Raw genomic sequence first — 25,407 nt, 5'->3', positions numbered from 1 at the left:
ACTCTGGCCTTAGAGCCTAAAATTCCTACTCCGGATTTGTTTTACGGGGATAGATCTAAGTTTTTGAACTTTAAAAATAACTGCAAATTGTTTTTTGCTCTGAAACCCCGTTCCTCTGGTGATCCTATTCAGCAAGTAAAGATAGTTATTTCTCTGCTGCGTGGCGACCCTCAGGACTGGGCATTCTCTCTTGAGTCAGGGAATCCGGCATTGCTTAATGTAGATGCATTTTTTTAATCGCTCGGATTATTGTATGATGAACCTAACTCTGTAGAGCATGCTGAGAAAACACTGTTGGCCCTGTGTCAGAGTCAGGAAGCGGCAGAATTATACTGCCAGAAATTTAGAAAATGATCTGTGCTCACTAAATGGAATGAGGATGCTCTGGCAGCAATTTTCAGAAAGGGTCTTTCTGAAGCCCTTAAAGATGCTATGGTGGGGTTTCCCACGCCTGTTGGTTTGAGCGATTCTATGTCTCTGGCCATTCAGATTGATCGGCACCTGCGCAAACGCAAAGTGGTGCACCATATGGCAGTGTCCTCTGAGCAGAGTCCTGAGGCCATGCAATGTGATAGGATTTTGACTAGAGTGGAACAGAGGGGATACAGACGTCAGAATGGGCTGTGTTTTTACTGTGGTAATTCTGCTCATGCTATTTCTGATTGCCCTAAGCGTATTAAGAGGGTCGCTAGATCTGTTACCATTAGTACTGTGCAGCCTAAGTTTCTCCTGTCTGTGACCCTGATTTGCTCATTTGCTTTTTCTGTCATGGCATTTGTGGATTCAGGCGCTGCTCTGAACTTAATGGACTTAGAATTTGCTAGGCGCTGTGGTTTTTCTTTGCAGCCTTTGCAGAGTCCCATACCCTTGAGGGGTATTGATGCCACACCAATGGCCAAGAATAAACCTCAGTATTGGACTCAGCTGACTATGTGCATGGCTCCTGCACATCAGGAAGATTGACGCTTTTTGGTGTTGCATAATTTACATGATGTTGTTGTACTGGGTTTTCCATGGTTACAAGTACACAATCCAGTGCTGGATTGGAAATCAATGTCTGTGACTAGTTGGGGTTGTCAAGGGGTACATAGTGACGTTCCTTTAATGTCAATTTCCTCTTCCCCCTCTTCTGATGTTCCTGAATTTTTGTCAGATTTCCAGGATGTATTCGATGAGCCCAAGTCCAGTTCCCTTCCTCCACATAGGGACTGTGATTGTGCTATTGACTTGATTCCTGGCTGTAAGTTCCCTAAGGGCCGACTTTTCAATCTGTCTGTGCCAGAGCATGCCGCCATGCGGAGCTATGTTAAGGAGTCTTTGGAGAAGGGGCATATTCGTCCGTCTTCGTCACCATTGGGAGCGGGATTCTTCTTTGTTGCCAAGAAGGATGGTTCCTTAAGACCCTGTATTGATTATCGCCTTCTTAATAAGATCACGGTCAAATTCCAATACCCTTTACCTTTGCTCTCTGATCTGTTTGCTAGGATTAAGGGGGCTAGTTGGTTTACCAAGATTGACCTTCGAGGGGCATATAATCTTGTTCGTATTAAACAGGGTGACGAATGGAAAACTGCATTTAATACGCCCGAAGGTCATTTTGAATACCTAGTGATGCCTTTCGGGCTTTCTAATGCCCCTTCTGTATTTCAGTCCTTTATGCATGATATTTTCCGCAATTATCTTGACAAATTCTTGATTGTGGGTTTTGGCGGGCCTTTTGTGCTAGGATGGGTATTGATTTATCTTTTTCTTCGGCGTTCCATCCTCAGACAAATGGCCAAACTGAGCGAACTAATCAAACCTTGGAAACCTATTTGAGATGCTTTGTGTCTGCTGATCAGGATGATTGGGTGACTTTTTTGCCGTTGGCCGAGTTTGCCCTTAATAATCGGGCCAGTTCGGCTACTTTGGTTTCGCCTTTCTTTTGTAATTTTGGTTTCCATCCTCGTTTTTCTTCAGGGCAGGTTGAGCCTTCTGATTGTCCTGGTGTGGATTCTGTGATGGACAGGTTACAGCAGATTTGGACTCATGTGGTGGACAATTTGACGTTGTCCCAGGAAAAGGCTCAGCGTTTTGCTAACCGCCGTCGGTGTGTTGGTCCTCGGCTTCGTGTGGGGGATTTGGTCTGGTTGTCCTCTCGTCATGTTCCTATGAAGGTTTCTTCCCCTAAGTTCAAGCCTCGGTTTATTTGTCCTTATAAGATTTCTGAGATTATCAATCCTGTGTCTTTTCGTTTGGCCCTTCCAGCCTCTTTTGCCATCCACAATGTTTTCCATAGATCTTTGTTGCGGAGATATGTGGTGCCCGTTGTTCCATCTGTTGATCCTCCTGCCCCGGTGTTGGTTGAGGGGGAGTTGGAATATGTGGTTGAGAAAATTTTGGATTCTTGTTTTTCGAGGCGGAAGCTTCAGTATCTTGTCAAGTGGAAGGGTTATGGCCAGGAGGATAATTCTTGGGTTGTTGCCTCCGATGTTCATGCCGCCGATTTGGTTCGTGCTTTTCATTTGGTTTGTCCTGATCGGCCTGGGGGCTCTGGTGAGGGTTCGGTGACCCCTCCTCAAGGGGGGGGGGTACTGTTGTGAATTCCGCTCTTGGGCTTCCTCCGGTGGTTGTAAGTAGCATTTTTGTGAGTTCTGCTCTTGGGCTCCCTCCTGTGGTTTTGAGTGATATGGCTGCTTCTTGGATTTAGCTTCTGCAGCTGTTTTCACTGATTGTCTTCTTGGCTCGGCTATATTAGTCTGGCCTTGTCTCTCATTCAATGCCAGTTGTCAATTGTTCCTGCCTGGAGTCATTGCTCTTAGGATTTCCTGACACTCTGACCAGCTAAGCAAAGCTAAGTCCTTGCTTGTCTTTTTGCAGTTCACTAGTTGTGGACTTTGTTTTTCTGCATTTTGTTGTTTTTGCTCTTTTGTCCAGCTTATCAATATGGATCTATTCAGCTAAGCTGGAAGCTCTGGGCAGCAGAGTTTGCCCACCACACCTTTAGTCAGGTGTGGAGATTTTTGCATTTCTCTGCGGTGGACTTTTTCTAGTTTTTTTTTTACTGACCGCACAGTGCTCTTTCCTGTACTATTCCTATCTAGCTAGAAGTGGCCTCCTGTGCTAAATCTTGTTTCATACTACGTATGTCATTTCCTTCTCCTCTCACAGTCATTACATGTGGGGGGCTATCTATCCTTTGGGGATTTTCTCTGAGGCAAGATAGTTTTCCTGCTTCTGTCTTTAGGGGTAGTTAGCTCTTAGGCTGTGACGAGATGCCTAGGCAGAGTTAGGAGCATTCCACGGCTACTTTTAGTGTTGTGTTGAGCTTAGGGACTGCGGTCAGTATAGCTACCACCTGCTCAGAGCTAGTCACATGTCGCTCCTTAATCACCAGATCATAACAGTAAACATTTTTATTGAATCCTATTTCTAAAGACTGAACTGTCATGTGTGAGAAAAATTATATTTCTTGTTATTACTGCATGTTACTGTCATTTGGTACAGTTATGAAGAAAAACAAATATTCCTTTTGGGGCAGGGGCAGTGATGTGTTGTGTACAATAAGCAGAAATTGTATAAACAATAAAATGACAGCATTGACTTTTTTTGTTTAGGGGAATTCATGGATTCTGGAAACTATCCACCTCCAAGATCACCATCATCCTGTTCTACAGTTTCAGAGTTATCCATCCAGGATAGTGCTTCATTAGCAGCAGCATCATCATCAGACACCCACAGCCACATATCACCATCACCCAAAAGGAAGAAAAACCTTTACCTCCTGGAACCACCATAGATAGATTTGTGATAAGAACTAGCAGATTAGAAAAAGAGTTGATTGATGAAAAAATTGCCCAGTTTATTTATGCAACGAACTCTTCTTTCCGTCTGACTGAGAACCCACATTTCATTTATATGGTTCAGTCACTGAGACCAGGATGCAGTCCACCCAGCAGAGTTGATGTTGCAGGGAAACTGCTGGATCAAGTGTATGACAGAGAAATGGAGCAATGTGCAACAGCTCTGGAGGGTAAAATTGTTAACCTAAGTATTGATGGGTGGAGTAATTTCCACAATGATCCTATTGTATGTGCTTGTATAACAACAGAAGAAGGTAAAGTCTTCCTTGCACAAACAACTGATACGTCAGGAAATGCAAATACAGCAGAATACTTACAAGAAGTGGCAGTAAAAGCTATAACGACATGTGAACAAAAATTCAAATGTCTAGTACGCAGTTTGGTCACTGACAATGCTGCAAACGTGTCCAAGATGAGAAGAGATTTAGAAGAGCACGGAGGGAATACAAAGCTGCTAATAACATATGGTTGCAGTGCTCATTTGCTGCACCTCTTAGCCAAAGACTTAAGTGTTCCAGAAATAAAGGCTAATGTTGTTGAAATTGCTAAATACTTCCGTAATAATCATTTTGCTGCAGCAGCTCTGAAAAGGATGGGTGGAACCAAGCTAACGCTCCCACAAGATGTTAGATGGAACTCTGTGGTGGACTGTTTTGAGCAGTATATCAAAAACTGGCCTATTCTGATGACACTTTGTGAAGAAAATTGAGATAAAATAGATGGCACTGTCACGGCCAAAATCCTCAACATTGGGCTTAAGAGAAATGTTGAACATATGCTGAGCTTCCTGAAACCCATCTCTCAAGCTTTAAACAAAATACAGAAAAATAGCTGTTTTATTGCGGATGCTGTTGAAATTTGGAAGGAACTGAGTGAACACTTAAAAACAGAACTACACATGGACAGAATTAAATTACAAGCAGTAAACAAACGAATGGGACAAGCACTGACTCCAGCTCATTTTTTGGCAAATATTGTCAATGTCCAATATCAAGGTCAAATCCTAAGTGCTGAGGAAGAGGAGTTAGCTATGTCATGGGTTTTCAGCAATCATCCATCTTTAATGCCAACTATAATAAACTTCAGAGCTAAGGGGGAACCATTCAAGAAATATATGTTTGCTGAAGATATTTTAAGGAAGGTCACACCAGTAAACTGGTGGAAGTCACTTAAGCGCTTGGATTTAGAGACTGTTCAAGTAATGATTTCACTTTTAACAGCAGTAGCTTCTTCTGCAGGCGTTGAAAGAATATTCTCTTCCTTTGGACTCATTCATTCTAAATTGAGAAATTGGTTGGGACCCAATAAAGCAGGAAAGCTTGTTTTTCTTTTCCAGATTATGAATAGGAACAAAGAAGAAGATGATGATGAAGATGACGACAAGTGAGCTACAGAGGACAGCAGGTACAGTAGTATTTAAATTTTTCATGTGTCGGCTGGGCTGACAGTCTAAGTTTCTTATAATATATATATTTTGTTTATCCAAATTAGTTAACAAACATGGATGTTTGTTTAAGCAAATAACTTATGCTGTAATGTTGCTATTGTTTCAGTTGAATAAATCTATTTAAATTGTTATTAAGGTCAGGATTATTTTTCTCCTTCCTAAGTACAACAGAACAGTGGTGTCCAAATATGAATGATTAACCCATTAAACTGGGGAGAAAAAAGTAATATAAAAAGTGATTCTAAAAATCTTCATCTACTTGCATGTTAAAGTAGCAAGAACTAGTTTAGGTAGAAACTTTGATTTAAATCACTGATTTAAATCAAGCCTTACTGACTAGTGATTTAAATCGTGATTTAAATCGTGATTTAAATCAGTTAGATTTAAATCAAATCCACCCTGGCCCGATCTATCAATAAAAAAGGATTAAAATAATTGTGAAATGGCGTAGCGAGAAAAAAGTCAAAACACCAGAATTGCCTATTTTTGGTCACCGCGACATTGTATTAAAATGCAATAACGGGTGATCAAAAGATCGTATCTGCAGCAAATTGGTATCATTAAAAATGCCAGTTTGGCGCACAAAAAATAAGCCCTCACCCAGCCCCAGATCATGAAAAATGGAGATGCTACGGGTATTGGAAAATGGCTCAATTTTTTGGGGAACAAAATTTGGAATTTTTTTTACCACTTAGATAAAAAAAAGAACCTAGACATGTTTGGTGTCTTTGAACTCGAAATGACCTGGAGAATCATAATGGCAGGTCTGTTTTAGCCTTTAGTAAATCTAGTATACAAGCCAAACAAAAAACAAGTGTGGGACTGCACTTTTTTTGCAATTTCACTGCACTTGGAACTTTTTTCCCATTTTCTAGTACATGACATGGTAAAACCAATGGTGTCGTCCAAAAGTACAACTCGTACAACAAGCCCTCACACAGCCATATTAATGGAAAAATAAAAAAGCTATGGCTCTGGGAAGGAGAGTGAAAAACGAAAACGCAAAAACGAAAATACCTCTGGGGTTAAGGGGTTAAAAAAAATTATGTTACAAATGTGATTCAGCACCCCCTATCCCACCTTGTCATTTTGTGATGGTGTAATTAGGCTTTCTACAGACTTCATGCACATTAAAAAAATTATGTTTCTAAACATGATGCAGCCTGAGATATCCCACGTTGTAATTATGTGGCACTGAATTTGTCCCCCTTGCTGGCTGCGATTTTCCTCCCCTCTAGATACAACCTTGCTGTTTATACAAGTTGTCACAGCTTCAAATACGCTCTGAACAATCTGAAATATATCCCTCTGTGCAGGGGAGGACACTGACAGCTTGGGGCCTCTGTGCAAGAAATGTGTCTGGGCCCCTCTCCTTTTATGGCGACAAAGCTACTATATATAATGTAGCCACACACATACATGTATATATTGCATAGTCTCCTTTATTATGTATATTGCCATCCCTTATTAGACAGTACCCTTTCTTGTTCTGTACAGCACCCTTACATATTGAATTATATAGAGCCCTGTTTTTTATTACATACTGTCCTGTCTTGTTAGGTGTATAATGCAATGACTGCTGATGGAGCATGGGAAAGCTTATTTTCTAATGGAGGAGCTGATGAACTAGTTGTTTGGTCACCGGCTGCTCCATCAGCAGTCATTTTATATCTAACAAGAGAGGGAACTATGTAATAAAAGAGGGTGATGTGAATAACAACAATAACAAGATTACAATATGTAAGAGACAGCACTGTACATAACAGCAGAGAAATCTATATAATAAGGGACATCACTATATATAACTAGAGAGGATGGTACACAATAAGAGACAGTGTTATACATAATGAAAGGAAACTATGCAACTAAGGATGGTATTATACATAATAAGTGAGTACACTATGTACTAAGGGACTGCTATACATAACTGAGTACACTATATATACTAAGGAATTATGCTATATATATAAAAAGTGACTAAACTAAATACTGAGGGATGGCGCTATGTATAATAAGTGAGTACACTATATACTAAGGGACTGTGTTAAGCAATAACGTATTCTTCCACCTCCCAGTTCCTAAATCCATTATAAATCCCCTTCCTTCCATCCCCCCACACCCCATCATTGCCCTCTTCACCACCTCTATCATTGCTTTCTCCCCCACACCCCATCATTTCCCATTCCCCCACATACATCATTGCCTCCTTCCCCACCACCCCCATCATTGTCCTTTCCACTGCCACCATCATTGTCTTCTCCCCCCACAAACCCCATCATTGCCCATTCCACCACCTCCATCATTTCCTCCTCCCCACCACCCCCATTATTGCCCTTTCCACTACGACCAACATTGTCCTTTCCACTACCACCACTATCGTTGCCTTTCCCCACCACCTCCATCATTGCCCATTCCAACACCTCCATCACTGCCCATTCCACCACCTCCATCATTGATTTCTCACCCACCACTTCCATCATTACCCATTCCACCACCTCCATCATTTTCTCCTCCCCCACCACCCCCATTATTGCCCTCTCCATCACCCCCATCATTGCCTTCTTCCCATCACCCCATCATTGCCCTCTCCTCCACCGACAAACACAGCACCATTCACCTCTCTGCATGTTCCCCTGCAGCGCTACACACGCACACCACCACTCTTCTAAACACACACAGCACCGCTAACCTCTCCTGCAGCATCACCGTCGCCTGCAGCTTCCTCTCTCTGACACAGCGGCCATGGCGCTGAATGATGATGTCATCCAGCTGCAACGCTGACTGCTGTGTCAGACAGGAAGCACATGCAGGAAGTAGGATGGATCCCTGCAGCTCCGCTCCACTGCCTACAAAACGGAGCTGCAGGGATCTCTCCCTGCCCGCCGCACATGAAGGCAATCTGGCCAGGGGCCCCCAAGAGCCTCGGAACCGGATAAAAAAGCCAGATTGCCCTCATTATTACCCACCCTGCAGGGGCCCCTCCATCTGGGCGCCGATGCAACTGCACGGGCTGCACGTGCAGTATGTCTGCCCATGGCTTTGTGCACATAGGCCACCATTGTTCTCGTCAGTACATGCCCTGTTTACACAGAATGATGGGCTGCCAAGGGCGGCGAGTTTTTCTGCAGTACATAAGATCATTTTGCCCAATGAATGAGCTTTTTGTTCATTCATTAGGTGGTCAGCAGCCTGTTTACATGACAAGATAATCATTAAATAGATTTCCTAGAAATGCTCGTTGCCATGTGCACATGTTGAGTACTTGCTAAGTTTTTCACCTCAGTATTTGTAAGCCAAAATCAGGGGTGCAAGAATCAGAGGAAAAGTATCATAGAAACACAAGCACTGTATCTGCATTTTTTAACCATTCTTGATTTTGGCTTGCACAAATAACGATTCATCATCTGTGTTTTTGTTTAAGCCACTTTCCTTTTTTGTCTTGTGGTTTTAGTTGCCTGTTTTGGGGGCCAAATTTATCAAAATGGAGTACATGATTCATGAATTGATGCAAAGTAAAAAATAAGCCTTTTTTTCTGTCTTGAACTGTTTTTTATGCCAAAAGTCAAATAAAAATTGCTCCAAAATACTGGCAAAAAATATACCAGTGGGGAACTGGAGTGAAATTGCCCCAAATTTTGCAACTTTTTATAAAGTTGGAATTGATGAATTGTTGAAGCAGGCTAAAATATATGGAATTGCTAGACTCCCGCAAAGTGGAAAACAAAATAAAACAGGAGCTCCCTTATAAACTAGACGTAAAAAGGCACAAATAGAATGATGAACTGGATGCAAACAAAAAAAAGAGGCACAAAACTAAACATAAACAAACAGGCAATGATGAATAGGGGCCAATCTCTCTTTATGGCCCCCTTCACACTACCACCTTCACAGTGCCGGAAAAAAACAGCACCGGTGTCATCAGTATTTGGATCAGTGTCTCATCAGTGTGTCATTAGTGTGTCATCCATGTTTTCCCGATATGGACAGTGAAATAACAAAGATTTTCCTATATTTTGCAATATTAAACATGTACAGCACACAGACGTCACACAGATGGCATACAGATGCTGTACATGTTTAACACAGACCCATAGACTTGTATTGGCCTTTGTCATCGCTGCTGTGAGTTTACATGGAGACACGGATTAGGTTATAATGGGTACGTGTGACACCCGTGGAAAAAAAAACAGATGCCGCATGTACTGGAAACATATACATGTGAGACAGAGGTCTAAATTTAAGATTTAAACTGAAAATCTATACTGATAAAAATTTGTGCTGTTCGTTGAGAACAAAATGACCAATTCAGGGCAAGATTCCAAAGTTCCTGAGATATCAAAGAAAAAAATAAAATCACAGATGGATCCCATTTCTTTGAATTACATCGCGGCAATTGAAAATGTGATTCAGTGTGTATGGTCACCAATAACATCTGGACATGACAGATGGTATCTTGGGGAATCTCCTTCCATATCTAGATCAGGTCATCGGTCAGCTACTCCACAGTTTGTTCCAATAGATCTCTTTTGCCATATGAGAAGACCATTAATATAAACATCCATGACAGTTGGGAACTCTGTTGAGACTTTGAATGGAGCCTACAAGCTTCAAGGTACTTGAAGCTGGTAACACCTTTATATAGATAATACAATATCCAGCATGCATAACAGATGACAATCACAGTTCACCTCCTGTCACTTCATGACCTATGTGCTAAAATAATCTCCCATAGAAGTAAATGAACATTTCTAGTCCAGAGTTTTCAATGGTTCATGAGGCTGCAATAAAGCATTGTGTCTGAATGCAGCTAACAGTTCAGATAAGATGATCCCCGGGTAACCATACAGAAAAAGTGTTATAAAAAGCTTATTCAGATTTATGATTTATCTAGTACATTTGTGCTGCAGACATTTTCTACAACTAATCTTTCACGTGTGCACGTAAGACATTACCTTACATTTTTTTACTGGCAATAATGCCATGAGTCATGTTTGGTATCAAGTTCTCAAACAACTTTTGTCTGAGTTTTGCCCACAAGAAGTAGACAATAGGTCTTGTACACGTGAGTTAAATATGATTGTTCTGTCCTCACTAGCTGAGGCAGGCTCATACGTAGCTATACAGTCAGCTAAACCGCTATACCGGGGTCCAATAAGGAGACTGTGGTTGAGTCTGTGCTTTATTAAACGTAGTGGTATATTGATGCGGTGAAACTGTGAACAATGATATACATAGAATCAGTGCATGGCATAGAACAGATACATAATACACATGATATACATTATGCATACCATTTAGAAGGCTAGTGACTAAACTAGGAGTACAACTGGTTAAACTAAGCTAATATAGAGCAGAAATATCTATAGGAAGCATAAAGACATACCGGCAATGCAATCGCAAGGGGGATGAAGTGAAGCGTCTTTCCTTGAAGGCAAACCGAAGAAAGTGAAAGGAAAAATGGAGGGAAATGGAGGCTGAGCTACCATAATGCATTGCAAAGGAGGAGGAGAATCAGACATGGATAATACAAAAACAAGATTGAACTGCCAACATAACTCTGACCGCTAGAGGGAGCCAAAGCATCACAAACAAATAAAGGTATGAATATCCATACTGAGAAACCTGCAATTATGCAAAGAGATAATCAGGGTAACAATATTAGATGGCGGAGACAGAACACTCCCCGTCTGGCATCAACGGATGTCACTACTCCTTTCTTCCGAAGGCAACAATAGGACCAGTTCAGATACCGGTCTGGAAAATGTCTTAGGTTCATTCCCTTTGGTCATCCTTAGCTCAACTTTGCGGACGTTGCCGTCCTTGCTCGGGAACATTGCGGTAACTAGACCAAGTGGCCACTGGTTCCGGTGAATCTGACAGTCTTTCACAAGAACAAGGTCACCTATGTTCAGATTAGGTTTAGTAGATTGCCACTTCGTCCGTGGCTGCAGTGTAGACAAATATTGTTTGCGCCACCTGTCCCAGAAAGTATTTGCAAGACTTTGTACCTGTCTCCATTGGCGCTTGTAGAGGTCCTTCGCGTCGAATCCTCCTGGAGGGGCACTGGACAGTCCTGTTTTCTGGGTAAGTAAAGTAGCTGGAGTCAATAACAAAGGCTCCTCAGGGTCATTAGGAACTGGAACCAGGGGTCTTGCGTTAATTATAGCTGCAGCTTCAGCCATGAAGGTGATGAGACTTTCGTGGGTGAGCCTCGCTGCTCCTTCTGTAAATAGTCTTCCTTGGTGCTTGACCAGATTGTGGTAATGTTGTACGATTAGGTAGGCAACATGACATTTTCCGGGAAGTATAAGAGGGAATTTCTCCACAAACTCGATCTCAGCTTCTTTGAGTCGGCCTCCTACTCTCAGTAGGCCGCTGTTGTCGATGAATGGGTCGAGTTTTCTCAATACGCTGCTCGCTGGTATTGGAGCTTTGTTAGTAAGACATTGGATTTCTGCAAAGTAGGTTTCTCTTTGAACAGTGAGGATGATGTGATTTCTAGAGAACTCTAAGTTGGAGGTAATGTAGGTATTTTTACAAAGATGCCAACCTTTACATTTTTCTGTGCCACAAGTACTGGTAGCCATGAATGAGCGAGCTATATGTGTCAGGCAGGTAATGGCTCGAGTAAGTGACTTCCAACTTGAGAATCTGTCGAACCTGCAAGATCCAAGCTGGATAACAGAGGTCATTGTATGTAGTGTAAACACCTGAGGGCAGATTTCAGCATCTGAGTCCTCTCCTACAAGTTCAAAGGTGTCTGGAAAACATTCCTCAATGTACAATAGTTTTGGTCCAGAGAGCCACGTTGTGCTTCCTAGTCGACTTGCGTCAACTGCTCTAGTTGCATGATCTGCGGGATTCTGGTCTGTGGGTATGTAATGCCACTGCTGTGGGTGAACTGATCTCCTGATTCGTAGCACTCTGTTATTGACATAAACGTAGAATCGCCTGGTTTCGTTGTGGATATATCCCAGGACTACTTTGCTGTCTGAGTAGAACTTGGCCTGTGTCAGGTCGATATCCATTTCGGATGCGATGAACTCCGCTAACTCAACGGCTAAGACTGCGGCACAAAGCTCTAACCTGGGTATAGTGTGCTCTGGTTGTGGTGCGAGTTTGGCCTTTCCCATGACGAAACCAATGTGGCACTGACATTTGGAGTCTACAGTTTTGAGGTAGGCAACAGCGGCAATTGCTTTGACAGAAGCATCTGCAAATATGTACAGTCTTTGGCTCTGTATCTCAGTGGATGGTACAGGGGTGTATGGTCTTGGCATATGCAAGTTGGAGAGTGCCGCTAACGAGTTCTTCCACTCTTCCCACTGGATCCTCTTATCAGGTGGCAGAGGTGCATCCCAGTCAGATGTTTCCCTAGTTAAGTCTCTTAGTAGGGCCTTGCCTTGTATAGTAACAGGAGCTGCGAAACCCAAGGGGTCGTACAGACTGTTGATGGTAGACAGGACGCCTCTACGTGTGAAAGGCCTTTCTTCCTGGCTGACCTGAAAGGTGAAAGTGTCTGATTGTAGATTCCACAGAAGCCCGAGGCTGCGTTGCATTGGTGCGGGGTCTGACCCCAGGTCCAGGTCTCTGAGACCATTACATAGGTCCTGAGAAGGGAACGCTTCCATGAGTTCTTGGCTGTTTGAGGCTATTTTATGAAGCCTAAGGTTCGAGCAGGCAAGCATGTCCTGAGCTCTCCTGAGAAGACTGATGGCAGTCTCATTTGAAGGCATGGCTTTTAGACAGTCGTCGACATAAAAGTCCTTTTCTATGAATTGTCTGACATCTGCTCCGTATTCTGCTTCTCCTTCCTGAGCCGACCTTTTGAGTCCGTAAATGGCGACTGCAGGTGAAGGACTGTTGCCAAAGACGTGCACTCTCATGCGATACTCTGTGACTTCTTTAGTAGGATCATTGTCTCTGTACCAGAAGAATCTTAGGAAGTTCCTGTCTCTCTCTCTCACAAGGAAACAATGGAACATTTGCTGGATGTCAGCAATGAAGGCAATGGAATCCTTACGGGAGCGCATAAGTACACCCAGTAATTTGTTATTGAGGTCTGGTCCTGTCAGCAGAACGTCATTCAGGGAGACATCATTAAATTTAGCACTGGAATCAAACACGACTCTGATCTGGCCTGGTTTCTTAGGGTGGTATACTCCGAACATGGGTAGGAACCAGCATTCTTCAGAGTCTTTGAGAGTGGGAGCTAGTTCTGCGTGACGGTTTTCAAAAATCTTTGACATGAAGGAGAAAAAGTGATCTTTCATCTCTGGTTTCTTTTGCAGATTACGAATGAGAGAGGAGAAACGTTGTAATGCCTGATTTCTGTTGTTCGGTAGACGTGGTCTGTGGGTTTTGAAGGGAAGAGGTGCGACCCAGCTGTTGGTCTAATCTTTAACGAGTCCCTTGTCCATTACCTCTAAGAACAACTTGTCCTCTACCGACATTGCCACTTGGTTGTCCTGCTTAGTTCTCTGGATGACTGTGCCCCCTAACTGATCCTCATAGCTTCCCGACACTATACTGCTGTCGTGAGTAAAGTCTATTAAATGGTTGGGCAGTTGGATGCTGTGTGACAGTTCCCTGACATGGAACTCATTGTTACAAGGTTGAAACAGAGATGGACGTCCTTTCTCCAATGTATTTGTCTGCATGCTTGTCACAGAAGATGGGGCGTGCATGCGTCCCAAGCATACGTTGCCAATTATGACCCATCCTAGGTCTAGCCTTTGGGCATAGGGAGCATTGTGGAGTCCATTGATATGACGTCTCACTTTATGAACCTGCAGGATATCTCTCCCCAACTGCAGAATTATCTGGGCCTGATGGTCGAGTTCTGGCATAAGGTGTGCTATTCGTTTTAAGTGAGCGTGATGGATTGCTACATCTGGTGTAGGGATTTCAGATCTATTGTCTGGGATCTGGTTACATTCGATGATCGTAGGTAGTGGTAGGCAGAATTGTCCGTCTAAAGACTCGATCTGGTAGTCAGTAGCTTTCCTGCCTGCTGTTGTCACAGTACCTGCACACGTCTTTAAGGAGTAGGGAGTGCTTGGCCCTTTGATGTTAAATAGGTCAAAGAACGTTGATCTAGCCAAGGATCGATTACTTTGATCATCCAAGATAGCATACAGTCTAAAGGTACCGTCACACAGTGCAATTTAGATCGCTACGACGGCACGATTTGTGACGTTGCATCGTCGCTTAATTATCGTTTCAAACATCGTAGACTGCGGTCACACTACACGATGCACGACGCTGAAGCGATAAATTCATGACGTATTTGCGATGTAGAAGTCGTATGGGACAGTCGTACGGTCGTGTCACACACGACGATTCAGAGCAAATTTTGCATAATCTGTGCGTGACGTTGTTCACAAGGGGCGTGTTGTGCCACTAGTTAGTGTGGTGATAGGCCAAAGGTTCTGTGCACACAATTGGTTGGAAAATTTGTCACCTGAGCGCTATTGTTCCCAATGCCACTTCACTGCTTTCAAAATTTCCTTTCTTCACTTCGTACTTGGACACTTGGTGGACCTGGACATCGGAATTTTGTACCTCGCTGAATATACCACGCTTTGCACCGCTGCTTCGAGGTATGTAAACCGCTTGGGCGTGGTGGATGGAACGCTGTATGGACGGCATGAGTGCTTCGTTCCACCACTGAAGCGAAGTGGATGGTACACTGTTGTGACTGGAGGGCTACAATGTGGCAGATGGTACGCTGTTGTGCTTGGTTGTGACTGGTGGGCTACAGCGTGGTAGATGGAACTCAGTTTGTTCGGCATGACCGCTTCGTTCCACCGCTGAAGCGATGCGGATGGTACGCTGTTGTGACTGCTTATGACCGGTTGTGTCTGTTGCGCTACAGCGTGGCAGATGGTACAATGTATGGTCACCATGAGCGCTTTGTGTGGCTGCTGTAGGGAAGCGGGCGGTACACTGTTTTGGGTTATGGTGGACTATAGGCGCGGCAGATGGAAGAAGCGATGCGGATGGTACGCTGTTGTGACTGGTCGTGACTGGTGGGCTACAGCGTGGTAGATGGAACACAGTTTGTTCGGCATGACCGCTTCGTTCCACCGCTGAAGCGATGCGGATGGTACGCTGTTGTGACTGCTTATGACCGGTTGTGTCTGTTGCGCTACAGCGTGGCAGATGGTACAATGTATGGTCACCATGAGCGCTTTGTGTGGCTGCTGTAGGGAAGCGGGCGGTACACTGTTTTGGGTTATGGTGGACTATAGGCGCGGCAGATTGAAGAAGCGATGCGGATGGTACGCTGTTGTGACTGGTCGTGACTGGTCGTGACTGGTGGGCTACAGCGTGGTAGATGGAACTCAGTTTGTTCGGCATGACCGCTTCGTTCCACCGCTGAAGCGATGCGGATGGTACGCTGTTGTGACTGCTTATGACCGGTTGTGTCTGTTGCGCTACAGCGTGGCAGATGGTACAATGTATGGTCACCATGAGCGCTTTGTGTGGCTGCTGTAGGGAAGCGGGCGGTACACTGTTTTGGGTTATGGTGGACTATAGGCGCGGCAGATTGAAGAAGCGATGCGGATGGTACGCTGTTGTGACTGGTCGTGACTGGTCGTGACTGGTGGGCTACAGCGTGGTAGATGGAACTCAGTTTGTTCGGCATGACCGCTTCGTTCCACCGCTGAAGCGATGCGGATGGTACGCTGTTGTGACTGCTTATGACCGGTTGTGTCTGTTGCGCTACAGCGTGGCAGATGGTACAATGTATGGTCACCATGAGCGCTTTGTGTGGCTGCTGTAGGGAAGCGGGCGGTACACTGTTTTGGGTTATGGTGGACTATAGGCGCGGCAGATGGAAGAAGCGATGGTAGGCATGAGCGCTTTGTGTGGCTGCTGTTGTTAAGCGTTTGGCACACTGGCAAAAGTATTGTTAATAGGACGCTTTGTCAACCATGTAATTTTTTTTTTTAATTACTTTTTAGATGTCAAATCGTGTGGAGTTCATCCGGGATTTCATCGAGATTTATCAGTCTTTTCCCTGCCTCTGGAAAATAAAATCTCCTGAGTATTGTAACAGGGAAAAGAGGAGGGAGGGTTACTTACAGCTCATTGAGCTTTACAATCGTCAGGCACCAGATGAGGAAGCTAACGAAGCAGTTATTAAAAAGAAAATCCAGGCGCTCCGCACGGTCTGGAGGAAGGAGCTGAACAAGGTTCTTCAGACTACAAGGTCCGGAGCTTCCACTGATGAAGTTTATGTGCCAAAACTGTGGTATTTTGAGCATCTTAATTTTCTGAGGGACCAAGAGGTGCCACGGGCTTCAACGTGTCTTCGATTGTTGGCACCTGTGGAACCAATAGTTTCGGAGAACCACGCCGAGCAGGAGTCACAAGGGCAACAAGTAAGTAGCTCTTTGGACGAAAGTTCACCAATGTGTCCTATAATTACATAATTTTTCTCTGCATTTTAGGTTTTATACTTCTGATTATCACATCAGTTTAAAGTTGTTACAAAAACATGTACACATAAGTAACCCTGTTGCAGTCAAGAATTATAAGGGGAACGTAATATGTATGAAATGGAGATATATGTAAACCATACCATCGAAGCAATATAGAAAATAGTATCGCGTCAAGCTGCCGATGTACTCTTGTTGAGACTATTTAGACTATTAAATATTGGTCAGGTTCCCATAGCAGTCAGAACAGTGTAGTTCAAAGTATTCAATAAAAGGGAGGGTTAAAGAATATTACTAAGCATCAAATATATTATAATCTTTTTGTTACCTACTACGAATATATAGTTTGGATGCGGTTATGGTGGTACTACTTTTTGTTGCCGGGTTCATAACTTTTTTTTTTTTTCCCCCCCCCAGGATGACAGTGCGCAGGAGAGTACACTTGACTGTTCACAGGACTGCACAACAACAGATCTAGTGGAGGCTGCACCTGCCAGGAGTCAATCGAGGCAAGTTCAAAGAAAACGGAAAGCCACCTCAGACGCCTCAAATGAACTATTGAGCCTGGCAAAGAAGGTGTTGACAAGAAATGTTAGCCCTGCGTTAGAGGGGTTTGGACACTATGTGGTTGACAAACTGGCAAAAATGGACGACAACCAAAGAATACTAGCAGAGCGTCTGATTCTGGAAGCAGTAAACAAGGGTACTGATGGCGATTTGGACAAGAACACTTGTTTGGTCTCTTCCCGGCCAATACAGCGGACAGAGCCATCAAATTTCAATGGTTGGTCACAGGGTCAGACATCGATGCGACACAATCCTCACGTTTCCCACTTCGGCCAGCCACCCCCTAATAACTCCTACACACCAATACCTTTTCATATGGCTTCGCCCATCAGGCACCAAAATTTTCAGCCGGAACAATCGTCGTATCATAATTTGTGATTTCCTAACTACTTTTACATCCCTTTTTTTTTTTTGTCTTGTTAAAATAATGTTTGAAATAAAAGCTTTTATTATACATTCTATCACTACTTTTTCATTGGTGTGTCTCAATCACAGCACTGTATGAGGGAACAAATTAACGTAACAAATTCATGTACAGTTAACTAAAAAAAAAAAATCGAATGAAAGTTTAACTAAATCTTTTAATTGGAACAACAAAAAATGGATTATTGGCCCGCCTACAACTGCTGGCACATGTCCCGCAGCTTCTGCAGCTCCTCCATTGCCACATTGTGCTGCTCCTGAATATGTGCCATAGTGTGGAGTAACTTGTCTATGCCGGCTTCAATATCCTCTTTGTTGACAGTGACGAGAGCTGTGGGTCAAAAAACATAACATTAATAACACTGTAGTCTCCCGATGTGTCTTTGCTTCTGTGACTGAAAAAAAATAAAAAAAATAAGCAAAGGGGGGGGGGGGGGGGGGTGGAGGGTGGTTGTTTGGGTTGGGGGTGAAAGAGTGGGCCTGCAACAAAATCCAAACAAACTAAATTGTGGGAACCTACTAGAATGTTGAGGCACGGAGGGCACTTCTGGATCTGAGTCGCTGTTGAATGCCTCGTGCTGTCGGCGGCGGCGCTGTCTCTTTGCCTCTGTGAAGGAAAAAAAAAAAACAAGGTCTGTCAGCATATATGGCAACAGTGGCTGCCGGGGGAGGGGGGGGTGTTAAGAGGGGACCTGCAACTTAATCCAAATCACATTAATTGTGGGAACCTACTAGGATCTGGAGGAGTTGACCCGGAGGGCTCCGGGACATTGGACCCTGAGGGCACAGAGCCAGAAGAGGCTGGGCGGGATGCCTCGTGGCGGCGGCGGTGCTGTGTCTTTGCCTCTGTGAAGAAAAAAAAAAAAAAAAAAATTTTTGAAAAAGGTCTGTTAGCATATATGGCCACACTGGCTGCCGGGGGGGGGAAGGGGACCAGAAACAAAATCCAAATAACATTTTTGTGGGAACCTACTAGGATCTGGAGGAGTTGACCCGGAGGGCTCCGGGACATTGGACCCTGAGGGCACAGAGCCAGAAGAGGCTGGGCGGGATGCCTCGTGGCGGCGGCGGTGCTGTGTCTTTGCCTCTGTGAAGAAAAAAAAAAAAAAAAAAATTTTTGAAAAAGGTCTGTTAGCATATATGGCCACACTGGCTGCCGGGGGGGGGAAGGGGACCAGAAACAAAATCCAAATAACATTTTTGTGGGAACCTACTAGGATCTGGAGGAGTTGACCCGGAGGGCTCCGGGACATTGGACCCTGAGGGCACAGAGCCAGAAGAGGCTGGGCGGGATGCCTCGTGGCGGCGGCGGTGCTGTGTCTTTGCCTCTGTGAAGAAAAAAAAAAAAAAAAAATTTTTTGAAAAAGGTCTGTTAGCATATATGGCCACACTGGCTGCCGGGGGGGGGAAGGGGACCAGAAACAAAATCCAAATAACATTTTTGTGGGAACCTACTAGGATCTGGAGGAGTTGACCCGGAGGGCTCCGGGACATTGGACCCTGAGGGCACAGAGCCAGAAGAGGCTGGGCGGGATGCCTCGTGGCGGCGGCGGTGCTGTGTTTTTGCCTCTGTGAAGAAAAAAAAAAAAAAAAAAAAAATTTTTGAAAAAGGTCTGTTAGCATATATGGCCACACTGGCTGCCGGGGGGGGGAAGGGGACCAGAAACAAAATCCAAATAACATTTTTGTGGGAACCTACTAGGATCTGGAGGAGTTGACCCGGAGGGCACAGAGCCAGAAGAGGCTGGGCGGGATGCCTCGTGGCGGCGGTGGTGCTGTGTCTTTGCCTCTGTGAAGGGAAAAAAAAAAAAAAAAGGTCTGTCAGCATATATGGCAACACTGGCTGCCGGGGGGGGGGGGAGGAGGGGACCTGCAACCAAACCCAAATCACATTATTGTGGGAACCTACTAGGATCAGTTGTCTTTGACCCGGAGGGCTCTGGGACTTCAGAGGCGGTGTGTGATGCCTCGTGTCTACGGCGGCGCTGTCTCTTTGCCTCTGTGAAGGAAAAAAAAAGTTCGGTCAGCAGTTAGCTGTGCCACATAGTACTTCTCACCGTTCATACTGTCCCATAGCTGTGGCACATAGTGGCTCTGCAACATTCAAACTGTCCCATAGCAGTGGCACATAGTGGCTCTGCAACGTTCAAACTGTCCCATAGCAGTGGCACATAGTGGCTCTGCAACATTCAAACTGTCCCATAGCAGTGGCACATAGTGGCTCTGCAACATTCAAACTGTCCCATAGCAGTGGCACATAGTGGCTCTGCAACGTAGAAACTGTCCCATAGCTGTGTCACATAGTGGCTCTGCAACGTTCAAACTGTCCCATAGCAGTGGCACATAGTGGCTCTGCAACGTAGAAACTGTCCCATAGCTGTGTCACATAGTGGCTCTGCAACGTTCAAACTGTCCCATAGCAGTGGCACATAGTGGCTCTGCAACATTCAAACTGTCCCATAGCAGTGGCACATAGTGGCTCTGCAACGTAGAAACTGTCCCATAGCAGTGGCACATAGTGGCTCTGCAACGTAGAAACTGTCCCATAGCAGTGGCACATAGTGGCTCTGCAACATTCAAACTGTCCCATAGCAGTGGCACATAGTGGCTCTGCAACATTCAAACTGTCCCATAGCAGTGGCACATAGTGGCTCTGCAACGTAGAAACTGTCCCATAGCAGTGGCACATAGTGGCTCTGCAACGTAGAAACTGTCCCATAGCAGTGGCACATAGTGGCTCTGCAACATTCAAACTGTCCCATAGCAGTGGCACATAGTGGCTCTGCAACATTCCAACTGTCCCATAGCAGTGGCACATAGTGGCTCTGCAACATTCAAACTGTCCCATAGCTGTGGCACATAGTGGCTCTGCAACATTCAAACTGTCCCATAGCTGTCCAACATACTTTTGGGTACCTGAGTACTAACCTCTGCTAATCTCCTGGCGAAGCTCCTGCAGGCGCTCTGGGCTTTTCGACTTGAGATCGCCCCATTTTTTAACAATCTGGGCCTTGGTCCGAGTTATCCCAAACCGCTTCCTGAGGCCCTCAGACACCACACGGACAACTTCCTCCTTGTGCTGGTTGCGGTGCAGCACCATCCCTGTGGTTTCATACTGCATCCTATCCATTGTTCCAATAAGGAACTTGAGCTCTGGGATGCCCATAGGTGGACCACGGCGACTGGCAGCCATTATCACGATGTCAGGGGACAAAAACAAGCTAGGGCAGGCACGCAGGAACGCTGTAACGTCATCACGCCGTCATAGACCACGAGCGTACTTAACGTGCCGCTCCGGCGTTATATAACGATACTTCGAACGGCATTTACTATGTGCGTTCCTTTCTTAACGCTCAGTCGTCACAAATGTGACGCTGTTCATAAACGGCAACGCTATTGCGATGCCAATGGCGCGGCAGGACGGCGGAGCGCAGCTCCTCCTCTGGGCGTTGCTCTTCAGGGTCATTCCATCTAAAATGGCGGCGAGAATGCGTTCTGCTCCTCTGGGGCAGCCAGAACTCCTTTTTTTTATTTCCCAGATGGATGCCATGGATTACGAGGGTCTGGAGAGCCGCCCTGCCCACCCACACATCCACAATGTCACCATAGACAACCAAAACTGTAAAATATATTAAAATTTACATCGCCCTGTGGTGCCAGACCAAATAGAAATTTACAACACAGAAAATTCGGTCCTGCCCCAGAGGTCGAGATGTATTTTCAGAGGAATCAACGTTGGTTCTCCAACATCTTCTATCCACAGAAACGGCCACCGTAAGAGAGCTCCTGGCGAGACAATTGCGACTGGAGCGGACAGCAGCGCTCCTGCAGCAGACAGCAGCGCTCCTCCAGAGTCAAGTGGAGCAGCAGGGCGTGACGCTGCGACACCTCTTGGGCAGGAGATAATATTTTTTTTGGTGGGGGGGTTATGTTATATTTTGTTGTAAAATAATTTAAAACCAAGAAGTGTTACAAAAAAAAACAAAAATCTTCGCATTCTTTCTTTAATGTTTACCAAGCTATAAGGGTTAACAGCAACATTGTATAGGCATCACATTTAAAGTTATTTAGCGAGGTTTATATGACAGCAAAGCAAAAAAACAAATTTTTATGTTATACGGCGCGATCCTGCCACGGTACAGCTCCAGAACCATTAAAGTACTGACAGTATTTTTCGCGACAGTCCCTTGCATCGTCTGCCTGTCTGCCAGATCCAAGAGCTTGAAGAGCTGTAAAATTTTCAGGTTGTGTACGCCATTCCCCGGGCACAATATCTCCGGTTCGTGCGTCCACTGCATCAATAAACGAAGGAGGAGAATAGGAGTTCGTATCATGACGTCTCAGGAAATTATGGAGCACACAGCATGCCAAAACCACAATGTCTATAGACGGCAGCTTCAAGTTGATAGCTGTGTGGAACACTCTAAACCGATTTGCCATTATCCCAAAGGCATTTTCAACCACACGACGGGCCCTCGACAACCGGTAATTAAAGATTCTGCGCTCCGGTGTGAGTGTTCTCTGTGCAAATGGCTTCAGCAAATGTGGATGAAGAGGGAAAGCTTCATCAGCGATGAAGACAAAATTTAGGTTTGCTTTTGTGTCTTCATTTACTGGCAACAGCAGTTCATTGTTCCTCAAGCTTTCCCCAAATGAAGTGTGTTCAAAAACACCACCGTCGGAGACTCGACCATTCATGCCAACATCCACATCGACAAACTCATAGTTTGCATTGACAAGGGCCATGAGGATCACACTGAAATATCCTTTGTAGTTGAAAAAAAATGATCCAGAGTTGGCTGGTTGCGTGATGCGCACATGCTTTCCATCTAATGCACCACCGCAGTTTGGAAACTGCCACAGCTCATCAAAATCGGAACCAATCCTCTTCCAGTCATCCGCCGTCTTGGGAAACTGCAAGATGAGAAGGAAACATGTACAAATTTGGTCAAATATATTATGCACATACACTCTCATGTGGACATCCTACAGCGATTGAGGCGCAGTATGGATTAGTATAACAAAGTCAACAACACAGAGTATGCAGGCAGCCATTTTTTTTTCAGATGGCTTCGGTCACTCAGAGGGGGTGCTAAACAATATATCTAAATAATAGAATCAATAAAATTACGTTGGGAGCAGCAAATAAAAAAGGGTGGCGCAGGGTTGGAGCAGCACATATCAGAATGGAGACGCAAAATGGTAGCAGCACATGTCAGAATGGAGGCGCAGGATCACAGCAGCACATGTCTGAATGGGGGCGCAGGATGGGAGCAGCACATGATAGGATGTAGAACATATACCTATAGAAATGCTCGCCATCAGGGCGTAGAACTGGTTCAATAGCTAGTATAATATATCGACATAACACAGCAGCCAAAAAAAAATTGTAGTACCTCCATATAATGCCTTAAGCTCTGCACAATGGCCTCGCATGTCTCCGGAATCACAACGCTCAGGAAAGGTCTGGAAACAGCTGCGGAAAACTGCAAATCCTGAAGAGACCTTCCTGTTGCCAGGAAGCGCAGTGTCACCGCCAACCTTTCCTCCACGGGCACGGCTGCACGCATCGGCGTATCACACCTTTGTATGAGTGGCGTAACAGCAGACAGTATTATTTTGAAGGATTCCTCGGACATCCGAAGGTAGTTTCGGAAATCTTGAGGGTTATTGTCACGTAACTCTCTTATGAGACCCATGTGTGACAATGTGGATCTTTTCTGCAGCCAGCTCCGGGTCCACATGCGACGTTTTCGTTTAGGACGTCTCTCCTCTTGGAGACGTGCTGCCTCAAACACCAGGGCAGCAGCAACAACAGAACTCTCATCGGAAGTGAGCATAGTTCCTAAAAAGAAAACAAACGTACAATAAATACACGTGCTTACAAAACAATGTTCTGACCATTGATCTAATAACTATATATGTTACTACTGGTATTAAATGGGGCAGTCAACCATCTCGATCTGTAAAAGGATTAATTAATTGGGCCACGCAACAGCTGTGTACCTGAGGTTCTCAGGCCTACCATACTCAAAGGAACAATCAACCACACTCCAGCGTTTATCCCCGTTGAAGCGCAACATATGCTACGCTGTAGCGTTATACATACCTTTTGCGGTAAAAGTCTAGTAGTTAAAAGTCCAGGGAATCCAGCGAATTTAGGAGTTCTGTTCACAGCACGTGCTACAGAGAGAAATGAATAGCGCGCTCGAGAGCTCCGGTTTTATCCGCTGGGAACAATAGTCCTTTGTCGAATGAGCGCACAGTATTGTACCGCCCAATCAGCACACGGGAGGTGGAGAATTCAGCGCTCCTACGTAGCCAGCTCCTCCGCCCTCCTCCGCCCTTTACATCGTATACAATATCGTGCACACCTTTGTCACACCATGCGATCATGCCGCCACAGCGGGACACTAGACGACGAAAGAAAGTTTCAAACGATGTGCTACGACGTACGATTCACAGCGGGGTCCCTGATCGCAGGAGCGTGTCACACGCTGCGATATCGTACCTATATCGCTCGAACGTCACAAATCGTGCCGTCGTAGCGATCTAAATTGCACTGTGTGACGGTACCCTTACAGCTTGGTCTCTATGGCCCTTCGGGTATACTTTGACGAGGCATATTTTTGAACAGGACCTACTGTCTATTGTCCCTTTGCAGACCTCGGTGCATTGTGAAGTGATCTCTGGCGTAGCTGTATCAGTGTTCCTTTCCTCCCCACCATGCTCACTGTCAGCAGGCGTGTTTTGTGTACTCCATGGAGCTGGGCCAGGGTGTAGAGCGGTGTTATGGTCTGTGGTGCCACATTCTGTGCATTTTACACTGACCTTGCAATCCTTGGCGAGATGAGCTGTGGACGAGCAGCACTTGTAGCAGATACCGTTTTCTTTCAGGAAGCTTCTGCGATCTGGCATAGATTTTCCTCTGAAGGCTTTGCATTTCAGGAGAGGATGAGGCTTCTGATGAAGTGGGCACTGCTTGTCAGGGTCCTGCACCTTTGTCTCTGATTGGGAGCAGCCAGCAGACCTGTAATTAGAATCTGAAGAAGAAACATAAGTCTTGTGTACTGCCACAGATGTTCTGCGTGGATTTGCAGGTGGTGATGGTGTGGCATATGGCATTGCAAAGTCAAAGCTGGGATCGTTTCTAATTCTCGCTTGTTGGTGTATGAAGTCTACAAAAACCGAGAAGGGAGGGAATGGAACGCTGTGTTTGTATTTGTACGTGGAACCATGTGTGAGCCACCTCTCCTGTAGATTGTAGGGCAACTTCTGGACTATAGGATTAACACCTCTGGCTGTGTCGAGAAATGCAAGTCCCTGTAGGTCGTCCTCGTATTTGGCAACTTGGACTTCCTTTAGCAAGTCGCTTAGCTCTCTAAGTTTCTGGAGACCTTTATTAGATATTTTAGGAAAGTCATCTATTCTTTTGAACAAGGCTCTTTCTATTACTTCTGCTGAGCCGTAACACTCATCCAGCCTTTTCCAGATCTCTTTGAGGCCAGTCTCAGGGCGGTTTATATTAATGTCTCTGATCCTTACTGCGTGTTTGACTGACTCTTCTCCCAGGTATTTGACTAACAGGTCTATCTCTTCCCTGTGTTGTAGCCCCAAGTCTCTAATGACATTTTGGAAGGAAGCTTTCCAAGCTCTGTAACCTTCAGCTCGGTCAGTGAAT

General features: G+C 45.0%; 2 protein-coding genes and 1 long non-coding RNA gene across 3 annotated transcripts; 1 reads left to right on the top strand and 2 right to left on the bottom strand.

The window, feature by feature from the left end:
• Positions 1-14,433: 14,433 nt before the first annotated feature.
• Positions 14,434-17,762, top strand: LOC138647897 (uncharacterized). The gene is made up of 3 exons (XM_069737238.1): positions 14,434-14,891; positions 16,260-16,679; positions 17,154-17,762. Exons 2-3 carry the CDS (start codon positions 16,260-16,262, stop codon positions 17,679-17,681), a joined length of 948 nt encoding a protein of 315 aa, XP_069593339.1. The 5' UTR covers positions 14,434-14,891; the 3' UTR covers positions 17,682-17,762.
• Positions 17,763-17,904: 142 nt separating this feature from the next.
• LOC138647898 (uncharacterized) lies at positions 17,905-19,047 on the bottom strand. Its single transcript, XR_011315064.1, has 3 exons — positions 18,459-19,047; positions 18,247-18,333; positions 17,905-18,057 (listed from the first exon to the last, which is right to left on the bottom strand). It is a non-coding gene; the product is annotated as an uncharacterized lncRNA (long non-coding RNA).
• A 2,540-nt stretch (positions 19,048-21,587) lies between these two features.
• Positions 21,588-24,296, bottom strand: LOC138647896 (uncharacterized). The gene is made up of 2 exons (XM_069737236.1): positions 23,123-24,296; positions 21,588-22,640 (listed from the first exon to the last, which is right to left on the bottom strand). The coding sequence occupies exons 1-2, from the start codon at positions 23,564-23,566 to the stop codon at positions 21,840-21,842; spliced, it is 1,245 nt and encodes a 414-aa protein (XP_069593337.1). The 5' UTR covers positions 23,567-24,296; the 3' UTR covers positions 21,588-21,839.
• Positions 24,297-25,407: the final 1,111 nt, after the last annotated feature.

Source organism: Ranitomeya imitator, chromosome 8 (genome assembly GCF_032444005.1).
Source record: "Ranitomeya imitator isolate aRanImi1 chromosome 8, aRanImi1.pri, whole genome shotgun sequence".
NCBI classification, from domain to species: domain Eukaryota; kingdom Metazoa; phylum Chordata; class Amphibia; order Anura; family Dendrobatidae; genus Ranitomeya; species Ranitomeya imitator.
This window is presented reverse-complemented; position numbering and strand designations above follow the sequence as displayed.